General features: G+C 47.5%; 1 protein-coding gene across 2 annotated transcripts in view; it reads left to right on the top strand.

The window, feature by feature from the left end:
- The window catches only part of LOC137532453 (sodium-coupled neutral amino acid transporter 3-like), a 158,728-nt gene that overhangs the window by 110,763 nt on the left and 22,903 nt on the right, over positions 1–25,062 (top strand). For both annotated transcript variants that reach the window (XM_068252943.1, XM_068252944.1), the window contains exons 7-8: positions 6,247–6,328; positions 24,329–24,411. In XM_068252943.1, coding sequence (XP_068109044.1) covers positions 6,247–6,328; positions 24,329–24,411 — 165 coding nt within the window. The remainder of the gene's footprint in view (positions 1–6,246; positions 6,329–24,328; positions 24,412–25,062) is intronic.

Below are 25,062 nucleotides of genomic sequence, written 5' to 3'. Positions count from 1 at the left end.
GCCTTAAGGCGGTGCGTCCTTTTCCTTAGCCGGAGGAGCGATCGCGTCATTGACGACGCGCGCTTCCCCCGGCAACTGGCTCCGCCCACCCGCCGTAACATCCCGCCGGCCATACGGAAGCGCCGGCGGGATGTTAACCCCGCGATCGCCGCTACAAAGTGTATAATACACTTTGTAATGTATACAAAGTGTATTATACAGGCTGCCTCCTGCCCTGGTGGTCCCAGTGTCGGAGGGACCACCAGGGCAGGCTGCAGCCACCCTAGTCTGCACCCAAACACACTGATCTGCCCCCCCCCCCCGCCCACTGATCGCCCACAGCACCCCTCAGACCCCCCCCTGCCCACCCCCCAGACCCCTGTTTGCACCCAATCACCCCCCTAATAACCCATCAATCACTCCGTCACTATCTATCAACGCTATTTTTTTTATCTCCCCCCCCTGCCCCCTGCCCCCTCCTGATCACCCCCCCCCACCCCTCAGATTCTCCCCAGGACCCCCCCCCCCCCCCTGTGTACTGTATGCATCTATCCCCCCTGATAACCTGTCAATCACCCATCAATCACCCCCTGTCACTGCCACCCAACAATCAGCCCCTAACCTGCCCCTTGCGGGCAATCTGATCACCCACCCACACCAATAGATCGCCCGCAGATCCGACATCAGATCACCTCCCAAATCCATTGTTTACATCGATTCTCTCCTCTAAACACCCACAAATTACCCATCAATCACCCATCAATCACCCCCTATCACCACCTGTCACTTTTACCTATCAGATCAGACCCTAATCTGCCCCTTGCGGGCACCCAATCACCCGCCAACACGCTCAGATTGCCCTCTGACCCCCCCTTATCAATTCGCCAGTGCATTAATTACATCTGTTCTTCCCTGTAATAACCCACTGATCACCTGTCAATCACCTGCCAATCACCAATCACCCCTGTCACCCCCTGTCACTGCCACCCATCAATCAGCCCCTAACCTGCCCCTTGCGGGCAATCTGATCACCCACCCACACCAATAGATCGCCCGCAGATCCGACATCAGATCACCTCCCAAATCCATTGTTTACATCTATTCTCTCCTCTAAACACCCACCAATTACCCATCAATCACCCCCTATCACCACCTGTCACTGTTACCTATCAGATCAGACCCTAATCTGCCCCTTGCGGGCACCCAATCACCCGCCCACACGCTCAGATTGCCCTCAGACCCCCCCCCCCTTATCAATTCGCCAGTGCATTAATTACATCTGTTCTTCCCTGTAATAACCCACTGATCACCTGTCAATCACCTGCCAATCACCTATCACCCATCAATCACCCCCTGTCACTGCCACCCATCAATCAGCCCCTAACCTGCCCGTTGCGGGCAATCTGATCACCCACCCACACCAATAGATCGCCCGCAGATCCGACATCAGATCACCTCCCAAATCCATTGTTTACATCTATTCTCTCCTCTAAACACCCACTAATTACCCATCAATCACCCCCTATCACCACCTGTCACTGTTACCTATCAGATCAGACCCTAATCTGCCCCTTGCGGGCACCCAATCACCCGCCCACACGCTCAGATTGCCCTCAGACCCCCCCTCCCCCCCTTATCAATTCGCCAGTGCATTAATTACATCTGTTCTTCCCTGTAATAACCCACTGATCACCTGCCAATCACCTATCACCCATCAATCACCCCCTGTCACCCCATGTCACTGCCACCCATCAATCAGCCCCTAACCTGCCCCTTGCGGGCAATTTGATCACCCACCCACACCAATAGATCGCCCGCAGATCCGACATCAGATCACCTCCCAAATCCATTGTTTACATCTATTCTCTCCTCTAAACACCCACTAATTACCCATCAATCACCCCCTATCACCACCTGTCACTGTTACCTATCAGATCAGACCCTAATCTGCCCCTTGCGGGCACCCAATCACCCGCCAACACGCTCAGATTGCCCTCTGACCCCCCCTTATCAATTCGCCAGTGCATTAATTACATCTGTTCTTCCCTGTAATAACCCACTGATCACCTGTCAATCACCTGCCAATCACCTATCACCCATCAATCACCCCCTGTCACCCCCTGTCACTGCCACCCATCAATCAGCCCCTAACCTGCCCCTTGCGGGCAATCTGATCACCCACCCACACCATCCGATCGCCTGCAGACCCGCAGTCAGATCACCTCCCAAGTGCATTGCATCTGTTCTCTCCTCTAAACACCCACTAATTACCCATCAATCACCCCCTGTCACTGCTACCCATCAGATTAGACCCCCATCTGCCCCTAGGGCACCCAATCACCCGCCCACACCCTCAGACCCCAGCCCTGATCACCTCGCCATTGCATTACTTGCATCTATTCTCCCACTAATCACACCTTGAGACACCCATCAATCACCTCCTGTCACTACCTGTCACCCCCTAGCACACCTACCCATCAGATCAGGCCCTAATTTGCCCCGTGTGGGCTCCTGATCACTCGGCAAAACCCTCAGATCCCCCTCAGACCCCCTTCCGATCACCTCCCCAGTGCATTGAGTGCATCTATTTTCCCCTCTAATCACCCCCTGAGACACCCATCAATCACCTCCTGTCACCCCCCTAGCACTCCTATCCATCAGATCAGGCCCAATACAACCTGTCATCTAAAAGGCCACCCTGCTTATGACCGGTTCCACAAAATTCGGCCCCTCATAGACCACCTGTCATCAAAATTTGCAGATGCTTATACCCCTGAACAGTCATTTTGAGACATTTGGTTTCCAGACTACTCACGGTTTTGGGCCCGTAAAATGCCAGGGCGGTATAGGAACCCCACAAGTGCCCCTATTTTAGAAAAAAGACACCCCAAGGTATTCTGTTAGGTGTATGACGAGTTCATAGAAGATTTTATTTTTTGTCAAAAGTTAGCGGAAATTGATTTTTATTGGTTTTTTTTCACAAAGTGTCATTTTTCACTAACTTGTGACTAAAAATAAAATCTTCGATGACCTCGCCATACACCTAATGGAATACCTTGGGGTGTCTTCTTTCTAAAATGGGGTCACTTGTGGGGTTCCTATACTGCCCTGGCATTTTAGGGGCCCTAAACCGTGAGGAGTAGTCTAGAAAACAAATGCCTCAAAATGACCTGGGAATAGGACGTTGGGCCCCTTAGCGCACCTAGGCTGCAAAAAAAGTGTCACACATGTGGTATCGTCGTACTCAGGAGAAGTAGTATAATGTGTTTTGGGGTGTATTTTTACACATACCCATGCTGGGTGGGAGAAATCTCTCTGTAAATGGACAATTGTGTGTAAAAAAAATCAAACAATTGTCATGTACAGAGATATTTCTACCACCCAGCATGGGTATGTGTAAAAATACACCACAAAACACATTATACTACTTCTCCTGAGTACGGCGGTACCACATGTGTGGCACTTTTTTACACCCTAAGTGCGCTAAGGGGCCCAAAGTCCAATGAGTACCTTTAGGATTTCACAGGTCATTTTGCGACATTTGGTTTCAAGACTACTCCTCACGGTTTAGGGCCCCTAAAATGCCAGGGCAGTATAGGAACCCCACAAATGACCCCATTCTAGAAAGGAGACACCCAAAGGTATTCCGTTAGGAGTATGGTGAGTTCATAGAAGATTTTATTTTTTGTCACAAGTTAGCGGAATATGACACTTTGTGAAGAAAAACAATTCAAATCAATTTCCGCTAACTTGTGGCAAAAAATAAAATCTTCTATGAACTCACCATACTCCTAACGGAATACCCTGGGGTGTCTTCTTTGTAAAATGGGGTCATTAGTGGGGTTCCTATACTGCCCTGGCATTTTAGGGGCCCTCAACCGTGAGGAGTAGTCTTGAAACAAAAATGACCTGTGAAATCCTAAAGGTACTCATTGGACTTTGGGCCCTTTAGCGCAGTTAGGGTGCAAAAAAGTGCCACACATGTGGTATTGCCGTACTCGGGAGAAGTAGTATAATGTGTTTTGTGGTGTATTTTTACACATACCCATGCTGGGTGGGAGAAATACCTCTGTAAATGACAATCTTTTGATTTTTTTACACACAATTGTCCATTTACAGAGGTATTTCTCCCACCCAGCATGGGTATGTGTAAAAATACACCCCAAAACACATTGTACTACTTCTCCCGAGTACGGCGATACCACATGTGTGGCACTTTTTTGCACCCTAACTGCGCTAAAGGGCCCAAAGTCCAATGAGTACCTTTAGGATTTCACAGGTCATTTTGCGGAATTTGATTTCCAGACTACTCCTCATGGTTTAGGGCCCCTAAAATGCCAGGGCAGTATAGGAACCCCACAAATGACCCCATTTTAGAAAGAAGACACCCAAAGGTATTCCGTTAGGAGTATGGTGAGTTCATAGAAGTTTTTATTTTTTTGTCACAAGTTAGCGGAAATTGATTTTAATTGTTTTTTTTCACAAAGTGTCATGTTCCGCTAACTTGTGACAAAAAATAAAATCTTCTATGAACTCACCATACTCCTAACGGAATACCTTGGGGTGTCTTCTTTCTAAAATGGGGTCATTTGTGGGGTTCCTATAATGCCCTGGCATTTTAGGGGCCCTAAACCATGAGGAGTAGTCTTGAAACCAAATGTCGCAAAATGACCTGTGAAATCCTAAAGGTACTCATTGGACTTTGGGCCCTTTAGCGCAGTTAGGGTGCAAAAAAGTGCCACACATGTGGTATCGCCGTACTCAGGAGAAGTAGTATAATGTGTTTTGTGGTGTATTTTTACACATACCCATGCTGGGTGGGAGAAATAACTCTGTAAATGGACAATTGTGTGTAAAAAAAATGAAAACATTGTCATTTACAGAGATATTTCTCCCACCCAGCATGGGTATGTGTAAAAATACACCCCAAAACACATTATAGTACTTCTACTGAGTATGGCAATACCACATGTGTGGCACTTTTTTGCAGCCTAACTGAGCTAAGGGGTCCAAAGTCCAATGAGCACCTTTAGGCTTTACAGGGGTGCTTACAATTTAGCACCCCCCCAAAATGTCAGGACAGTAAACACACCCCACAAATGACCCCATTTTGGAAAGTAGACACTTCAAGGTATTCAGAGAGGGGCATGGTGAGTCCGTGGCAGATTTCAATTTTTTTTGTCGCAAGTTAGCAGAAATGGAAACTTTTTTTTTTTTTGTCATTGTCATTTTCCGCTTACTTGTGACAAAAAAATAATATCTTCTATGAACTCACTATGCCTCTCAGTGAATACTTTGGGATGTCTTCTTTCCAAAATGGGGTCATTTGGGGGGTATTTATACTATCCTGAAATTCTAGCCCCTCATGAAACATGACAGGGGGTCAGAAAAGTCATAGATGCTTGAAAATGGGAAATTTCACTTTTTGCACCATAGTTTGTAAACGCTATAACTTTTACCCAAACCAATAAATATACACTGAATGGGTTTTTTTTTATCAAAAACATGTTTGTCCACATTTTTCGCGCTGCATGTATACAGAAATTTTACTTTATTTGAAAAATGTCAGCACAGAAAGTTAAAAAAATCATTTTTTTGCCAAAATTCATGTCTTTTTTGATGAATATAATAAAAAGTAAAAATCGCAGGAGCAATCAAATAGCACCAAAAGAAAGCTTTATTAGTGACAAGAAAAGGAGCCAAAATTCATTTAGGTGGTAGGTTGTATGAGCGAGCAATAAACCGTGAAAGCTGCAGTGGTCTGAATTGGGAAAAAGTGCCTGGTCCTTAAGGGGTAGAAAGACTGTGGTCCTCAAGTGGTTAAATAAGTTAAGGAAAGGAAGGTGCTGAAGGGGGTGTGGCTAGAAAACAGCAAAAATCTATTATCCCTTCGCACTCTCAGTGTGTGTACACACTTTTATACAATGATGCAATGATCTCCACTGGAGTCTGCTACAGAAATAGGAGGTTGTGGGTTCCCTTTCAGTAAAATGTATGTGTGCTATCTGAGTTCAGTGAATTGAACCTTGCTTCAGCCCAGCAGTGATCATATTATTTTTTTAAGGTCTCATTCCCATTACACATGCTGCCGCATGCATTTTTAGGGAATCGCAGTGTTGAGAATAGGATCAGTAGCGCAGTGCATAGCTGTGCAGATGGCGTGTGATCTTATGAATTGCGTTCCGATCACACGGCCATCTGCGCTAATTGAAGTGAACAAGGCCTTAATATTTTTATTGTGTTTGACTTTCGTTTCATGTCCTGCAGCCATGTCCAGTTATCTGTACATCATAAAGTCGGAGCTTCCGCTTGTCATTCAGACGTTCTTGAACCTCCCAGAGAAAACCACGTAAGTGACATTCTTGGGATATGACGTTTATGTCACTTGCTGTAGTGTTTTCACGGTGATAGTGATTCCCTCTTGTCATTACCCCTCTGATCTAGACAAGACAAAGCACAGAACATTTATATCACGCTTCTCTTCTGGGGGACTCCAAGTGCCAGAGCTGCAGCCACTAGAGTGCGCTCTATAGGCAGTAGCAGTGTTAAGGAGTCTTGCCCAAAGCTCCTTAATGAATAGGTGCAGGCTAACTTAACAGGAAGAGCCGAGATTTGAACCCCTGGTCCCCTGTAGCAGACCAGTACACTATCCACTCACTATCAAAACCATCATGTAAAAAACAAAGGCTGAAATTGTGACTTAGCAGAGACTAAACCTGGACATAGATAGGCATGAATCCTGCAAATGCCAACTGTCTAGTTTGCCTCGTATGAGGACTGTCACCTGGAAGGGATCAGGACTCGGAAGAAGTGCAAGGGACAATGCGGGCCAAAGCTGTACAGATGTGTCACTAGCCTTTGGGTTAGCTAATCTTTCTGTTGCCATGCAGGAAGGAGGAGGGCAGATGGGGCGGTGCAGGACAGAGCTGCATGAAGCGGGCGGGGTGAGTGGGATGAACAATAAGCCCCAACCAGCACCCAGTCCAGACAATCCGCCAGGCTGATTGGTGGCTGAGGCACCAAGAGAGAAAAAATCAGCCAGATACCATTGTATGAATTATTTTACTGTGCACAGTTTTATTCAGATTTCACTAGAAGCTCTCTATCTATCCAAGAAACCTTACCTCACACAAAAATCGGCATCCAACCAGTGTACAGATTGACTAAAATTTCAGAATTTTGCTGCCATTCACTTGATAAATAAATGCAAGAAGTTGTGAATCTACACCATCTAATTGAATACAAAATCTGGAGGGGGAGAACCATTAAGAGTCCACTACAGTGATGGCTAACCTTGGCACTCCAGCTGTGGTGGAACTTCAAGTCCCATGAGGCATTTCAATACTCTGACAGCTCTAAGCATAACTCGGGGAGGCAGAGGCATGATGGGATTTGTAGCTTTGTCACAGCTGCAGTGCCAAGGTTAGGCATCACTGGTGTAGGATGTTATGGCTTGTTGCGGAAAACAAACACCTCAACAGCTGAAATAATACTCACAAGTGTGGGTTACCACTCAGGCAACCACTGTAAATACAGGTGGAGAGATTAGACCCAACCCCACTCGGATTTAAGAAGTTACTCTCATCTGTTTTACAGATGAGAAGTGTAATGTCTTACCTTCTCAGATGGACAAACCATTAGTTAATGGAAAAGACAATGCGTTACACTGGTCTAGGGCTAGGCACACTTCTTCAGGACAATACAAGTGCCTGAATAGCTTTCAGTCACGAGTGTAAGTGCCTTTACAGCATGCACTGTACTGTGAAGCGAGTATGGGGAGAGGTGCTGCATGCACTGTACTATGAATAGAGTATAAGAGAGAGGTACAGCATTCACTGTACTATGAAGACAGTATGAGAGAGGTGCAGCATGTACTGTACTATGAAGAGAGTATGGGAGAGATGTGCAGCATGTACTGTACTATGAAGAGAGTATGGGGAGAGGCGCAGCATGCACTGTACTATGAAGAGAGCATGGGGAGAGAGGTGCAGCATGTACTGTACTATGAAGAGAGTATGGGGAGAGGTGCAGCATGCACTGTACTATGAAGAGAGTATGGGGAGAGAGGTGCAGCATGTACTGTACTATGAAGAGAGTATGGGAGAGAGGTGCAGCACGTACTGTACTATGAAGAGAGTATGGGAGAGAGGTGCAGCATGTACTGTACTATGAAGAGAGTATGGGGAGAGGTGCAGCATGCACTGTACTATGAAGAGAGCATGGGGAGAGAGGTGCAGCATGTACTGTACTATGAAGAGAGTATGGGGAGAGGTGCAGCATGCACTGTACTATGAAGAGAGTATGGGGAGAGAGGTGCAGCATGTACTGTACTATGAAGAGAGTATGGGGGAGAGGTGCAGCAAGTACTGTACTATGAAGAGAGTATGGGGAGAGAGGTGCAGCATGTAATGTACTATGAAGAGAGTATGGTGAGAGGTGCAGCATGCACTGTACTATGAAGAGAGTATGGGGGAGAGGTGCAGCATGCACTGTACTATGAAGAGAGCATGGGGAGAGAGGTGCAGCATGTACTGTACTGTGAAGAGAGTATGGGAGAGAGGTGCAGCATGTACTGTACTATGAAGAGAGTATGGGGAGAGGTGCAGCATGCACTGTACTATGAAGAGAGTATGGGGAGAGAGGTGCAGCATGTACTGTACTGTGAAGAGAGTATGGGAGAGAGGTGCAGCATGTACTGTACTATGAAGAGAGTATGGGGAGAGGTGCAGCATGCACTGTACTATGAAGAGAGTATGGGGAGAGAGGTGCAGCATGTACTGTACTATGAAGAGAGTATGGGGGAGAGGTGCAGCATGTACTGTACTATGAAGAGAGTATGGGGGAGAGGTGCAGCATGCACTGTACTATGAAGAGAGTATGGGGAGAGGTGCAGCATGCACTGTACTGTGAAGAGTGTATGGGGAGAGGTGCAGCATGTACTATACTATGAAGAGAGTATGGGGAGAGGTGCAGCATGCACTGTACTATGAAGAGAGCATGGGGAGAGGTGCAGCATGCACTATACTATGAAGAGAGCATGGGGAGAGGTGCAGCATGCACTGTACTATGAAGAGAGTATGGGGAGAGGTGCAGCATGCACTGTACTATGAAGAGAGTATGGGAGAGAGGTGCAGCATGTACTGTACTAGGAAGAGAGTATGGGGGAGAGGTGCAGCAAGTACTGTACTATGAAGAGAGTATAAGGAGAGAGGTGCAGCATGGACTGTACTATGAAGAGACTATGGGGAGAGGTGCAGCACGTACTGTACTATGAAGAGAGTATGGACAGAGGTGCAGCATGCATTGTACTATAAAGAGAGTATGGGGAGAGGTGCAGCATGTACTGTACTATGAAGAGTATGGGGTAGAGGTGCAGCATGCATTGTACTATAAAGAGAGTATGGGGAGAGGTGCAGCATGCACTGTACTATGAAGAGAGTATGGGAAGAGGTGCAGCATGCACTGTACTATGAAGAGTATGGGGGAGAGATGCAGCATGCACTGTACTATGAAGAGAGTATGGGGAGAGGTGCATCATGCACTGTACTATGAAGAGAGTATGGGGAGAGGTGCAGCACGTACTGTACTATGAAGAGAGTATGGGCAGAGGTGCAGCATGCACTGTACTATGAAGAGAGCATGGGGAGAGAGGTGCAGCATGTACTGTACTATGAAGAGAGTATGGGGAGAGGTGCAGCATGCACTGTACTATGAAGAGAGTATGGGGAGAGGTGCAGCATGCACTGTACTATGAAGAGAGTATGGGAAGAGAGGTGCAGCATGTACTGTACTATGAAGAGAGTATGGGGGAGAGGTGCAGCAAGTACTGTACTATGAAGAGAGTATGGGGGAGAGGTGCAGCATGTACTGTACTGTGAAGAGAGTATGGGGAGAGGTGCAGCATGCACTGTACTGTGAAGAGAGTATGCGAAGAGGTGCAGCATGCACTGTACTATGAAGAGAGTATGGGGAGAGGTGCAGCATGCACTGTACTGTGAAGAGTGTATGGGGAGAGGTGCAGCATGTACTATACTATGAAGAGAGTATGGGGAGAGGTGAAGCATGCACTGTACTATGAAGAGAGCATGGGGAGAGGTGCAGCATGTACTGTACTATGAAGAGAGTATGGGGAGAGGTGCAGCATGCACTGTACTGTGAAGAGTGTATGGGGAGAGGTGCAGCATGTACTATACTATGAAGAGTGTATGGGGAGAGGTGCAGCATGTACTGTACTATGAAGAAAGTATGGGGAGAGGTTCAGCATGCACTGTACTATGAAGAGAGTATGGGGAGAGGTGCAGCATGCACTGTACTATGAAGAGCGTATGGGGAGAGGTGCAGCATGCACTGTACTATGAAGAGAGTATGGGAGAGAGGTGCAGCATGTACTGTACTATGAAGAGAGTATGGGAAGAGGTGCAGCATGCACTGTACTATGAAGAGAGTATGGGGAGAGGTGCAGCATGCACTGTACTATGAAGAGAGTATGGGGAGAGGTGCAGCACGTACTGTACTATGAAGAGAGTATGGGCAGAGGTGCAGCATGCACTGTACTATGAAGAGTATGGGGGAGAGATGCAGCATGCACTGTACTATGAAGAGATTATGGGGAGAGGTGCAGCATGCACTGTACTATGAAGAGAGTATGGAAGAGAGGTGCAGCATGCACTGTACTATGAAGAGAGTATGGGCAGAGGTGCAGCATGCATTGTACTATAAAGAGAGTATGGGGAGAGGTGCTCCATGCACTGTACTATGAAGAGAGTATGGGGAGAGGTGCAGCACGTACTGTACTATGAAGAGAGTATGGGCAGAGGTGCAGCATGCATTGTACTATAAAGAGAGTATGGGGAGAGGTGCAGCATGCACTGTACTATGAAGAGAGTATGGGAAGAGGTGCAGCATGCACTGTACTATGAAGATTATGGGGGAGAGATGCAGCATGCACTGTACTATGAAGAGAGTATGGGCAGAGGTGCAGCATGCATTGTACAATGAAGAGAGTATGGGGAGAGGTGCAGCACGTACTGTACTATAAAGAGAGTATGGGGAGAGGTGCAGCATGCACTGTACTATGAAGAGAGTATGGGGGAGAGGTGCAGCATGTACTGTACTATGAAGAGAGTATGGGGAGAGGTGCAGCATGCACTGTACTATGAAGTGAGTATGGGGAGAGGTGCAGCATGCACTGTACTATGAAGAGAGTATGAGAGAGGTGCAGCATGTACTGTACTATGAAGAGAGTATAAGAGAGAGGTGCATCATGCACTGTACTATGAAGAGAGTATGGGGAGAGGTGCAGCATGTACTGTACTATGAAGTGAGTATGGGAGAGAGGTGCAGCTTGCACTGTACTATGAAGAGAGTATGGGGAGAGGTGCAGCATGCACTGTACTATGAAGAGAGTATGGGGAGAGGTGCAGCATGCACTGTACTATGAAGAGAGTATGGGGAGAGGTGCAGCACGTACTGTACTATGAAGAGAGTATAGGGAGAGGTGCAGCACGTACTGTACTATGAAGGGAGTATGGGGAGAGGTGCAGCATGTTCTGTACTATGAAGAGAGTATGGAGAGAGGTGCAGCATGCACTGTACTATGAAGAGAGTATGAAGAGAGGTGCAGCGTGCACTGTACTATGAAGAGAGTATGGGGGAGAGGTGCAGCATGCACTGTACTATGAAGAGAGTATGGAGAGAGGTGCAGCATGCACTATACTATAAAGAGAGTATGGGGAGAGGTGCAGCATGCACTGTACTATGAAGAGAGTATGGGGAGAGGTGCAGCATGCACTGTACTATGAAGAGAGTATGGGGAGAGGTGCAGCACGTACTGTACTATGAAGAGAGTATAGGGAGAGGTGCAGCACGTACTGTACTATGAAGAGAGTATGGGGAGAGGTGCAGCATGTACTGTACTATGAAGAGAGTATGGGAGAGAGGCAGCATGCACTGTACTATGAAGAGAGTATGGAGAGAGGCGCAGCATGCACTGTACTATGAAGAGAGTATGGGGGAGAGGTGCAGCAAGTACTGTACTATGAAGAGAGTATGGGGAGAGAGGTGCAGCATGTACTGTACTGTGAAGAGAGTATGGGGAGAGGTGCAGCATGCACTGTACTGTGAAGAGAGCATGGGGAGAGGTGCAGCATGTACTGTACTATGAAGAGAGTATGGGGGAGAGGTGCAGCAAGTACTGTACTATGAAGAGAGTATGGGGAGAGAGGTGCAGCATGTACTGTACTGTGAAGAGAGTATGGGGAGAGGTGCAGCATGCACTGTACTGTGAAGAGAGCATGGGGAGAGGTGCAGCATGTACTGTACTATGAAGAGAGTATGGGGAGAGGTGCAGCATGCACTGTACTGTGAAGAGTGTATGGGGAGAGGTGCAGCATGTACTATACTATGAAGAGAGTATGGGGAGAGGTGCAGCATGCACTATACTATAAAGAGAGTATGGGGAGAGGTGCAGCATGCACTGTACTATGAAGAGAGTATGGGGAGAGGTGCAGCATGCACTGTACTATGAAGAGAGTATGGGGAGAGAGGTGCAGCATGTACTGTACTAGGAAGAGAGTATGGGGGAGAGGTGCAGCAAGTACTGTACTATGAGGAGAGTATGGGGAGAGAGGTGCAGCATGGACTGTACTATGAAGAGACTATGGGGAGAGGTGCAGCACGTACTGTACTATGAAGAGACTATGGGGAGAGGTGCAGCACGTACTGTACTATGAAGAGAGTATGGACAGAGGTGCAGCATGCATTGTACTATAAAGAGAGTATGGGGAGAGGTGCAGCATGTACTGTACTATGAAGAGTATGGGGCAGAGGTGCAGCATGCATTGTACTATAAAGAGAGTATGGGGAGAGGTGCAGCATGCACTGTACTATGAAGAGAGTATGGGAAGAGGTGCAGCATGCACTGTACTATGAAGAGTATGGGGGAGAGATGCAGCATGCACTGTACTATGAAGAGAGTATGGGAGAGAGGTGCATCATGCACTGTACTATGAAGAGAGTATGGGGAGAGGTGCAGCACGTACTGTACTATGAAGAGAGTATGGGCAGAGGTGCAGCATGCACTGTACTATGAAGAGAGCATGGGGAGAGAGGTGCAGCATGTACTGTACTATGAAGAGAGTATGGGGAGAGGTGCAGCATGCACTGTACTATGAAGAGAGTATGGGGAGAGGTGCAGCATGCACTGTACTATGAAGAGAGTATGGGAAGAGAGGTGCAGCATGTACTGTACTATGAAGAGAGTATGGGGGAGAGGTGCAGCATGTACCGTACTGTGAAGAGAGTATGGGGAGAGGTGCAGCATGCACTGTACTGTGAAGAGAGTATGCGAAGAGGTGCAGCATGCACTGTACTATGAAGAGAGTATGGGGAGAGGTGCAGCATGCACTGTACTGTGAAGAGTGTATGGGGAGAGGTGCAGCATGTACTATACTATGAAGAGAGTATGGGGAGAGGTGAAGCATGCACTGTACTATGAAGAGAGCATGGGGAGAGGTGCAGCATGTACTGTACTATGAAGAGAGTATGGGGAGAGGTGCAGCATGCACTGTACTGTGAAGAGTGTATGGGGAGAGGTGCAGCATGTACTATACTATGAAGAGTGTATGGGGAGAGGTGCAGCATGTACTGTACTATGAAGAAAGTATGGGGAGAGGTTCAGCATGCACTGTACTATGAAGAGTATGGGGAGAGGTGCAGCATGCACTGTACTATGAAGAGCGTATGGGGAGAGGTGCAGCATGCACTGTACTATGAAGAGAGTATGGGAGAGAGGTGCAGCATATACTGTACTATGAAGAGAGTATGGGAAGAGGTGCAGCATGCACTGTACTATGAAGAGAGTATGGGGAGAGGTGCAGCATGCACTGTACTATGAAGAGAGTATGGGGAGAGGTGCAGCACGTACTGTACTATGAAGAGAGTATGGGCAGAGGTGCAGCATGCACTGTACTATGAAGAGTATGGGGGAGAGATGCAGCATGCACTGTACTATGAAGAGATTATGGGGAGAGGTGCAGCATGCACTGTACTATGAAGAGAGTATGGAAGAGAGGTGCAGCATGCACTGTACTATGAAGAGAGTATGGGCAGAGGTGCAGCATGCATTGTACTATAAAGAGAGTATGGGGAGAGGTGCTCCATGCACTGTACTATGAAGAGAGTATGGGGAGAGGTGCAGCACGTACTGTACTATGAAGAGAGTATGGGCAGAGGTGCAGCATGCATTGTACTATAAAGAGAGCATGGGGAGAGGTGCAGCATGCACTGTACTATGAAGAGAGTATGGGAAGAGGTGCAGCATGCACTGTACTATGAAGATTATGGGGGAGAGATGCAGCATGCACTGTACTATGAAGAGAGTATGGGCAGAGGTGCAGCATGCATTGTACAATGAAGAGAGTATGGGGAGAGGTGCAGCACGTACTGTACTATAAAGAGAGTATGGGGAGAGGTGCAGCATGCACTGTACTATGAAGAGAGTATGGGGGAGAGGTGCAGCATGTACTGTACTATGAAGAGAGTATGGGGAGAGGTGCAGCATGCACTGTACTATGAAGTGAGTATGGGGAGAGGTGCAGCATGCACTGTACTATGAAGAGAGTATGAGAGAGGTGCAGCATGCACTGTACTATGAAGAGAGTATGAGAGAGGTGCAGCATGTACTGTACTATGAAGAGAGTATAAGAGAGAGGTGCAGCATGCACTGTACTATGAAGAGAGTATGGGGAGAGGTGCAGCATGCACTGTACTATGAAGAGAGTATGGGAAGAGAGGTGCAGCATGTACTGTACTATGAAGAGAGTATGGGGGAGAGGTGCAGCATGTACCGTACTGTGAAGAGAGTATGGGGAGAGGTGCAGCATGCACTGTACTGTGAAGAGAGTATGCGAAGAGGTGCAGCATGCACTGTACTATGAAGAGAGTATGGGGAGAGGTGCAGCATGCACTGTACTGTGAAGAGTGTATGGGGAGAGGTGCAGCATGTACTATACTATGAAGAGAGTATGGGGAGAGGTGAAGCATGCACTGTACTATGAAGAGAGCATGGGGAGAGGTGCAGCATGTACTGTACTATGAAGAGAGTATGGGGAGAGGTGCAGCATGCACTGTACTGTGAAGAGTGTATGGGGAGAGGTGCAGCATGTACTATACTATGAAGAGTGTATGGGGAGAGGTGCAGCATGTACTGTACTATGAAGAAAGTATGGGGAGAGGTTCAGCATGCACTGTACTATGAAGAGTATGGGGAGAGGTGCAGCATGCACTGTACTATGAAGAGCGTATGGGGAGAGGTGCAGCATGCACTGTACTATGAAGAGAGTATGGGAGAGAGGTGCAGCATATACTGTACTATGAAGAGAGTATGGGAAGAGGTGCAGCATGCACTGTACTATGAAGAGAGTATGGGGAGAGGTGCAGCATGCACTGTACTATGAAGAGAGTATGGGGAGAGGTGCAGCACGTACTGTACTATGAAGAGAGTATGGGCAGAGGTGCAGCATGCACTGTACTATGAAGAGTATGGGGGAGAGATGCAGCATGCACTGTACTATGAAGAGATTATGGGGAGAGGTGCAGCATGCACTGTACTATGAAGAGAGTATGGAAGAGAGGTGCAGCATGCACTGTACTATGAAGAGAGTATGGGCAGAGGTGCAGCATGCATTGTACTATAAAGAGAGTATGGGGAGAGGTGCTCCATGCACTGTACTATGAAGAGAGTATGGGGAGAGGTGCAGCACGTACTGTACTATGAAGAGAGTATGGGCAGAGGTGCAGCATGCATTGTACTATAAAGAGAGCATGGGGAGAGGTGCAGCATGCACTGTACTATGAAGAGAGTATGGGAAGAGGTGCAGCATGCACTGTACTATGAAGATTATGGGGGAGAGATGCAGCATGCACTGTACTATGAAGAGAGTATGGGCAGAGGTGCAGCATGCATTGTACAATGAAGAGAGTATGGGGAGAGGTGCAGCACGTACTGTACTATAAAGAGAGTATGGGGAGAGGTGCAGCATGCACTGTACTATGAAGAGAGTATGGGGGAGAGGTGCAGCATGTACTGTACTATGAAGAGAGTATGGGGAGAGGTGCAGCATGCACTGTACTATGAAGTGAGTATGGGGAGAGGTGCAGCATGCACTGTACTATGAAGAGAGTATGAGAGAGGTGCAGCATGCACTGTACTATGAAGAGAGTATGAGAGAGGTGCAGCATGTACTGTACTATGAAGAGAGTATAAGAGAGAGGTGCAGCATGCACTGTACTATGAAGAGAGTATGGGGAGAGGTGCAGCATGTACTGTACTATGAAGAGAGTATGGGAGAGAGGTGCAGCTTGCACTGTACTATGAAGAGAGTATGGGGAGAGGTGCAGCATGCACTGTACTATGAAGAGAGTATGGGGAGAGGTGCAGCATGCACTGTACTATGAAGAGAGTATGGGGAGAGGTGCAGCACGTACTGTACTATGAAGAGAGTATAGGGAGAGGTGCAGCACGTACTGTACTATGAAGGGAGTATGGGGAGAGGTGCAGCATGTTCTGTACTATGAAGAGAGTATGGAGAGAGGTGCAGCATGCACTGTACTATGAAGAGAGTATGAAGAGAGGTGCAGCGTGCACTGTACTATGAAGAGAGTATGGGGGAGAGGTGCAGCATGCACTGTACTATGAAGAGAGTATGGAGAGAGGTGCAGCATGCACTATACTATAAAGAGAGTATGGGGAGAGGTGCAGCATGCACTGTACTATGAAGAGAGTATGGGGAGAGGTGCAGCATGCACTGTACTATGAAGAGAGTATGGGGAGAGGTGCAGCACGTACTGTACTATGAAGAGAGTATAGGGAGAGGTGCAGCACGTACTGTACTATGAAGAGAGTATGGGGAGAGGTGCAGCATGTACTGTACTATGAAGAGAGTATGGGAGAGAGGCAGCATGCACTGTACTATGAAGAGAGTATGGAGAGAGGCGCAGCATGCACTGTACTATGAAGAGAGTATGGGGGAGAGGTGCAGCAAGTACTGTACTATGAAGAGAGTATGGGGAGAGAGGTGCAGCATGTACTGTACTGTGAAGAGAGTATGGGGAGAGGTGCAGCATGCACTGTACTGTGAAGAGAGCATGGGGAGAGGTGCAGCATGTACTGTACTATGAAGAGAGTATGGGGGAGAGGTGCAGCAAGTACTGTACTATGAAGAGAGTATGGGGAGAGAGGTGCAGCATGTACTGTACTGTGAAGAGAGTATGGGGAGAGGTGCAGCATGCACTGTACTGTGAAGAGAGCATGGGGAGAGGTGCAGCATGTACTGTACTATGAAGAGAGTATGGGGAGAGGTGCAGCATGCACTGTACTGTGAAGAGTGTATGGGGAGAGGTGCAGCATGTACTATACTATGAAGAGAGTATGGGGAGAGGTGCAGCATGCACTATACTATAAAGAGAGTATGGGGAGAGGTGCAGCATGCACTGTACTATGAAGAGAGTATGGGGAGAGGTGCAGCATGCACTGTACTATGAAGAGAGTATGGGGAGAGGTGCAGCACGTACTGTACTATGAAGAGAGTATAGGGAGAGGTGCAGCACGTACTGTACTATGAAGAGAGTATGGGGAGAGGTGCAGCATGTACTGTACTATGAAGAGAGTATGGGAGAGAGGCAGCATGCACTGTACTATGAAGAGAGTATGGAGAGAGGCGCAGCATGCACTGTACTATGAAGAGAGTATGGGGGAGAGGTGCAGCAAGTACTGTACTATGAAGAGAGTATGGGGAGAGAGGTGCAGCATGTACTGTACTGTGAAGAGAGTATGGGGAGAGGTGCAGCATGCACTGTACTGTGAAGAGAGCATGGGGAGAGGTGCAGCATGTACTGTACTATGAAGAGAGTATGGGGAGAGGTGCAGCATGCACTGTACTGTGAAGAGTGTATGGGGAGAGGTGCAGCATGTACTATACTATGAAGAGAGTATGGGGAGAGGTGCAGCATGTACTGTACTATGAAGAGAGTATGGGAGAGAGGTGCAGCATGTACTGTACTATGAAGAGAGTATGGGAAGAGGTGCAGCATGCACTGTACTATGAAGAGAGTATGAGGAGAGGTGCAGCATGCACTGTACTATGAAGAGAGTATGGAGAGAGGTGCAGCATGCACTATACTATAAAGAGAGTATGGGGAGAGGTGCAGCATGCACTGTACTATGAAGAGAGTATGGGGAGAGGTGCAGCATGCACTGTACTATGAAGAGAGTATGGGGAGAGGTGCAGCACGTACTGTACTATGAAGAGAGTATAGGGAGAGGTGCAGCACGTACTGTACTATGAAGAGAGTATGGGGAGAGGTGCAGCATGTACTGTACTATGAAGAGAGTATGGGAGAGAGGCAGCATGCACTGTACTATGAAGAGAGTATGGAGAGAGGCGCAGCATGCACTGTACTATGAAGAGAGTATGGGGGAGAGGTGCAGCAAGTACTGTACTATGAAGAGAGTATGGGGAGAGAGGTGCAGCATGTACTGTACTGTGAAGAGAGTATGGGGAGAGGTGCAGCATGCACTGTACTGTGAAGAGTGTATGGGGAGAGGTGCAGCATGTACTATACTATGAAGAGAGTATGGGGAGAGGTGCAGCATGTACTGTACTATGAAGAGAGTATGGGAGAGAGGTGCAGCATGTACTGTACTATGAAGAGAGTATGGGAAGAGGTGCAGCATGCACTGTACTATGAAGAGAGTATGGGGAGAGGTGCAGCATGCACTGTACTATGAAGAGAGTATGGGGAGAGGTGCAGCACGTACTGTACTATGAAGAGAGTATGGGCAGAGGTGCAGCATGCATTGTACTATAAAGAGAGTATGGGGAGAGGTGCAGCATGTACTGTACTATGAAGAGTATGGGGGAGAGATGCAGCATGCACTGTACTATGAAGAGATTATGGGGAGAGGTGCAGCATGCACTGTACTATGAAGAGAGTATGGAAGAGAGGTGCAGCATGCACTGTACTATGAAGAGAGTATGGGCAGAGGTGCAGCATGCATTGTACTATAAAGAGAGTATGGGGAGAGGTGCAGCATGCACTGTACTATGAAGAGAGTATGGGGAGAGGTGCAGCACGTACTGTACTATGAAGAGAGTATGGGCAGAGGTGCAGCATGCATTGTACTATAAAGAGAGTATGGGGAGAGGAGCAGCATGCACTGTACTATGAAGAGAGTATGGGAAGAGGTGCAGCATGCACTGTACTATGGAGAGTATGGGGGAGAGATGCAGCATGCACTGTACTATGAAGAGAGTATGGGGGAGAGGAGCAGCATGCACTGTACTATGAAGAGAGTATGGGAAGAGGTGCAGCATGCACTGTACTATGAAGAGTATGGGGGAGAGATGCAGCATGCACTGTACTATGAAGAGAGTATGGGAAGAGGTGTAGCATGCACTGTACTATGAAGAGTATGGGGGAGAGGTGCAGCATGCACTGTACTATGAAGAGAGTATGGGGAGAGGTGCATCATGCACTGTACTATGAAGAGAGTATGGGGAGAGGTGCAGCACGTACTGTACTATGAAGAGAGTATGGGCAGAGGTGCAGCATGCACTGTACTATGAAGAGAGTATGGGGGAGAGGTGCAGCATGTACTGTACTATGAAGAGAGTATGGGGAGAGGTGCAGCATGCACTGTACTATGAAGCGAGTATGGGGAGAGGTGCAGCATGCACTGTACTATGAAGAGAGTATGAGAGAGGTGCAGCATGTACTGTATTATGAAGAGAGTATAAGAGAGAGGTGCAGCATGCACTGTACTATGAAGAGAGTATGGGGAGAGGTGCAGCACGTACTGTACTATGAAGAGAGTATAGGGAGAGGTGCAGCACGTACTGTATTATGAAGAGAGTATGGGGAGAGGTGCAGCATGTTCTGTACTATGAAGAGAGTATGGGGAGAGGTGCAGCATGCACTGTACTATGAAGAGAGTATGGGGGAGAGGTGCAGCATGCACTGTACTATGAAGAGAGTATGGAGAGAGGTGCAACGTGCACTGTACTATGAAGAGAGTATGGGGGAGAGGTGCAGCATGCACTGTACTATGAAGAGAGTATGGAGAGAGGTGCAGCATGCACTATACTATAAAGAGAGTATGGGGAGAGGTGCAGCATGCACTGTACTGTGAAGAGAGTATGGGCAGAGGTGCAGCATGCACTATACTATAAAGAGAGTATGGGGAGAGGTGCAGCATGCACTGTACTATGAAGAGAGTATGGGGAGAGGTGCAGCACGTACTGTACTATGAAGAGAGTATAGGGAGAGGTGCAGCACGTACTGTACTATGAAGAGAGTATGGGGAGAGGTGCAGCATGCACTGTACTATGAAGAGAGTATGGAGAGAGGTGCAGCATGCACTGTACTATGAAGAGAGTATGGGGAGAGGTGCAGCACGTACTGTACTATGAAGAGAGTATGGGCAGAGGTGCAGCATGCATTGTACTATAAAGAGAGTATGGGGAGAGGAGCAGCATGCACTGTACTATGAAGAGAGTATGGGAAGAGGTGCAGCATGCACTGTACTATGGAGAGTATGGGGGAGAGATGCAGCATGCACTGTACTATGAAGAGAGTATGGGGGAGAGGAGCAGCATGCACTGTACTATGAAGAGAGTATGGGAAGAGGTGCAGCATGCACTGTACTATGAAGAGTATGGGGGAGAGATGCAGCATGCACTGTACTATGAAGAGAGTATGGGAAGAGGTGTAGCATGCACTGTACTATGAAGAGTATGGGGGAGAGGTGCAGCATGCACTGTACTATGAAGAGAGTATGGGGAGAGGTGCATCATGCACTGTACTATGAAGAGAGTATGGGGAGAGGTGCAGCACGTACTGTACTATGAAGAGAGTATGGGCAGAGGTGCAGCATGCACTGTACTATGAAGAGAGTATGGGGGAGAGGTGCAGCATGTACTGTACTATGAAGAGAGTATGGGGAGAGGTGCAGCATGCACTGTACTATGAAGCGAGTATGGGGAGAGGTGCAGCATGCACTGTACTATGAAGAGAGTATGAGAGAGGTGCAGCATGTACTGTATTATGAAGAGAGTATAAGAGAGAGGTGCAGCATGCACTGTACTATGAAGAGAGTATGGGGAGAGGTGCAGCACGTACTGTACTATGAAGAGAGTATAGGGAGAGGTGCAGCACGTACTGTATTATGAAGAGAGTATGGGGAGAGGTGCAGCATGTTCTGTACTATGAAGAGAGTATGGGGAGAGGTGCAGCATGCACTGTACTATGAAGAGAGTATGGGGGAGAGGTGCAGCATGCACTGTACTATGAAGAGAGTATGGAGAGAGGTGCAACGTGCACTGTACTATGAAGAGAGTATGGGGGAGAGGTGCAGCATGCACTGTACTATGAAGAGAGTATGGAGAGAGGTGCAGCATGCACTATACTATAAAGAGAGTATGGGGAGAGGTGCAGCATGCACTGTACTGTGAAGAGAGTATGGGCAGAGGTGCAGCATGCACTATACTATAAAGAGAGTATGGGGAGAGGTGCAGCATGCACTGTACTATGAAGAGAGTATGGGGAGAGGTGCAGCACGTACTGTACTATGAAGAGAGTATAGGGAGAGGTGCAGCACGTACTGTACTATGAAGAGAGTATGGGGAGAGGTGCAGCATGCACTGTACTATGAAGAGAGTATGGAGAGAGGTGCAGCATGCACTGTACTATGGAGAGAGTATGGGGGAGAGTTGGACCTCCGATTTGACCATCAGATAGATCCCTGTCAGATTACATCTGATCTGATAGGGATCTATTACCGCCACACATTTGGCATAGATGTTTAATAGATTTCAGCATGCAGTGTCCTGAGCTGACACACAGGTAAATTGAGCCCAGATAAACGCCCGTCCTTGTCACTTGGTGTAGCTAGTCCACATGGTTAAATATGGCTGCTTTGGCTGACCAGAGTTGTTCTGACACCTCCACGCAGCCACAGAAAGCTGGCCAGCACTGAACACACAGCCTGTGTCTCTACTCTGCTCCCTCCCCAAAAATAAACAGCCCACAGCACGTCTGCCTGCCCTCACTGACTGGCTTATTGGAAGTGACGTGCGGAGGTGACCTCTCCCCCTCTCCTGTGTCCAGCAGGGTCCATCTATGGAGGCTCCCCTTATTCCTCTATCCAGGTCCTCGTTTTTCCTGTAAAGCTGCTCACATACAGTACAATCTCACCCCATCCACCCAATGATTTCACTAGATGGAAATTAACTATGTAACATCTTCTCAGGGTCCTGATTAGTACATGCGCTCGTGCCTTGCTACTGTTTACATATCATGAATGGGTTAACTTAGCATCCCATTTTAGAGGCTGAATGCGAATAGATTGTGACAAGTGTAACGTGATTCATTCAGCCAGCAGAGAGGAATCTGCTCATGTAACGTTATCAGAATCACTTCAGGGAGATAATTATTCAGCATTAGTGCTGATTCTCAGCGCCTGGAATCCAGGACACTCGGAGCTGCAGGAACAGGCACAGTGAACAGCCCCCCCCCCCATGCTCCTGAATCCCCATAATCCGAGCACAGAGCTGGGTCATAAAAGTTTACACCCTGCGTCAGTGCATGTGGAAAGTATGAATGCTGTGCTGGGATATTAAATAGTGTGACAGGCCGCATTACGTAGGATTTTTGTTATGTCTGTGCTGCTTCTTTATTTGGGTCATCTATTCTGCTCAATTGTTTGCAGTTAATTTGTTTTTTTGAGTTTAGTTTTTTCTCTTTATAACATTTCCTGCCCCCCCCCCCCCCCCCAAGAAAAACCCTCCCCCTTCCCTCTCCATTCCTCTCCACCCCCTTCCATTTCCCTACCTCTTCCCCATCTCCATTTCCCTCCCTCTCCATCTCCCTCCCTCTCCCCGTTGCTAAGATAATGTGTGCTGCTAACGGTAATCCTCGTGGTAACATGCATTACCATAGCAACTGGTGCGCTAGTCGAGTACCGTGGGTCACGCAATTCGTGGTACAGGGTTTCGGTAGTAACGGCACTATTACCGTGCATTTGTGTGTGAGGCCCATTGAATTGAAATCTAAAAGTGTATGGCCAGCTTACTCTTTCTTGTATTGCCTTCTTCCCTCTCTCCTTCACCCTCTTCTCTTGCCCCTCCCCCCCTTTCCCAATTCCTCTTCCCCAGAGCTGGATTAAAATGTAATGGGGCCCTAGGCAAGGTAGTAGATTTAGGGCCCCCTTGTGGTCTTTTTAGTAAGCTGAAGTGGAGAGGGGTCAGAGCAGGTGGTAGGTGGGCCTCTTGACACCCACTAAGCCCCAGGTACTTGCCTAGGTTGCTTGCTGGATAATCCTGCTCTGCTCTTCCCTCTGTCTGATATCTTCCTTACTTCCTCTCTCTGTCTCCTTCCAACCTCTCCCCTCTTTTATTTCCTTCTTTCCCCATTATACACCTTACTCTTCTTGCTCTCTCTCTATCCTTTCCTTCCTCATGTTTTTCTATCTCCCTCTTTGCCTCTGCCTCACTTTTTCCTTCTTTCCCCCTCTCCATCTCCCCCACCCAGCACTAGTCCTTCTCGCAGTGCAGTCATGGTGTTGTGCTTGCTGTTTGTCTGGCACTGCACATCTCTGTCTCTGTGTTGTGTGCCCCGCTGGATATACATGTCTCCTTACTGAGATATAGCTGGCCCTTCCAGCTCTGTATGAACTAACAGCTCCTAAAAATAACACAGAGCGAGGACAGGGAGAAGTGGAAAAACACAGCAGAGCTGGGAGCCACGCATAGAGGGGGGCACTCAACTACGCCCCCTTCTGACAAATCCCCTGTGCCCGACTATAGACCACCCCCAACCTTATATATCAGGCCTGTCTGTATGAATTTACTTCACTGCCACACTGATAGCAGCAAATACTGTACAAGTGCATTCTGGCCTTATAATGCCTCTGCTAGTGGAAAGGGGGAAAAGGCATACAGTTCTCTCTACATGCAGAGGGCGGCAGGGATGGAGGGACAGTGCCTCCTCAATGGTCCCCAGATCTAAGATCTATCTTAGCATTATGCTGGGAATAAACCATGAGTTTTTTCGGCAGATAGATGGCTATTTTTTCTTGCATTTGATTTCCGATAATTTCCAACAGTTCCAATTGAATTTCTGATCTATTTTCTCATAGAAGTGCATGGAAATCGATCAGAAAAAAACGATCGGAAAAGCGATTGGAAAGTAATTCTGACAAAAAAAAACGAATTGTGTATTCCCAGCATTAGCTGTCAGTGTTGTCCATTTGATGTTGGTTTCTATAGTAACCTCTTCTGTCATTCATTTCCAGGGACTGGTACATGAATGGTAACTACTTGGTGGTGATGGTGTCTGTCCTCGTCATCCTGCCACTGGCACTGATGAAGCAGCTGGGTGAGTGGGGCACAGATGTCAGAAGTGCTATATTCCCTATAGTCAGATGATCTGCCCAATATTCCAAGCTGGTGACACACTGGGGGAGTATGAAATGATAACACGGACTATAGATAATGATGGCTACAATACCACAACTTGCTCATGTAGCAACACACAGCCACATCTGTCAGCTTGTTGTAAAGCAAATTTGAAGTTAAAGGACCACTATTGCAAAAATGTGTAAAATGTAAAATACACATGTATTGATTGTACTTTTATCCCAATGTAAAATACAGTATAAATTTATTTTTTTCCCATATCGGTGTTGCTTACAGTAGCTAGTAGAAATCTGCCAGATTTTGGACCAGCCCATTTTCTCATGGGGGATTTTCAATATTCCCTTTTTTAAAGAATTCCCTGGAAAGCGATGGTGCTGGAAAGCCAGTCTCTTCCTGTGCACACCGTTCTGGCAGGTAGAGCGTACCACTGCCATTCAGGGAGTGCTTTTGAAAATAAAGGAATTCCTAATGCTGGGAATACACAATTAGTTTTTTGGCAGATTTACTGGCCGATTTTTTTTTTTTATCGATTTCCATTCACTTCTATGAGAAAATCGATCAGAAAAATGATCTAAATCAGATCGCACCTGTCGGAAGTTATCGAGCCATC

Source organism: Hyperolius riggenbachi, chromosome 9, assembly GCF_040937935.1.
Source record: "Hyperolius riggenbachi isolate aHypRig1 chromosome 9, aHypRig1.pri, whole genome shotgun sequence".
Taxonomy (NCBI): Eukaryota; Metazoa; Chordata; class Amphibia; order Anura; family Hyperoliidae; genus Hyperolius; species Hyperolius riggenbachi.
This window is presented reverse-complemented; position numbering and strand designations above follow the sequence as displayed.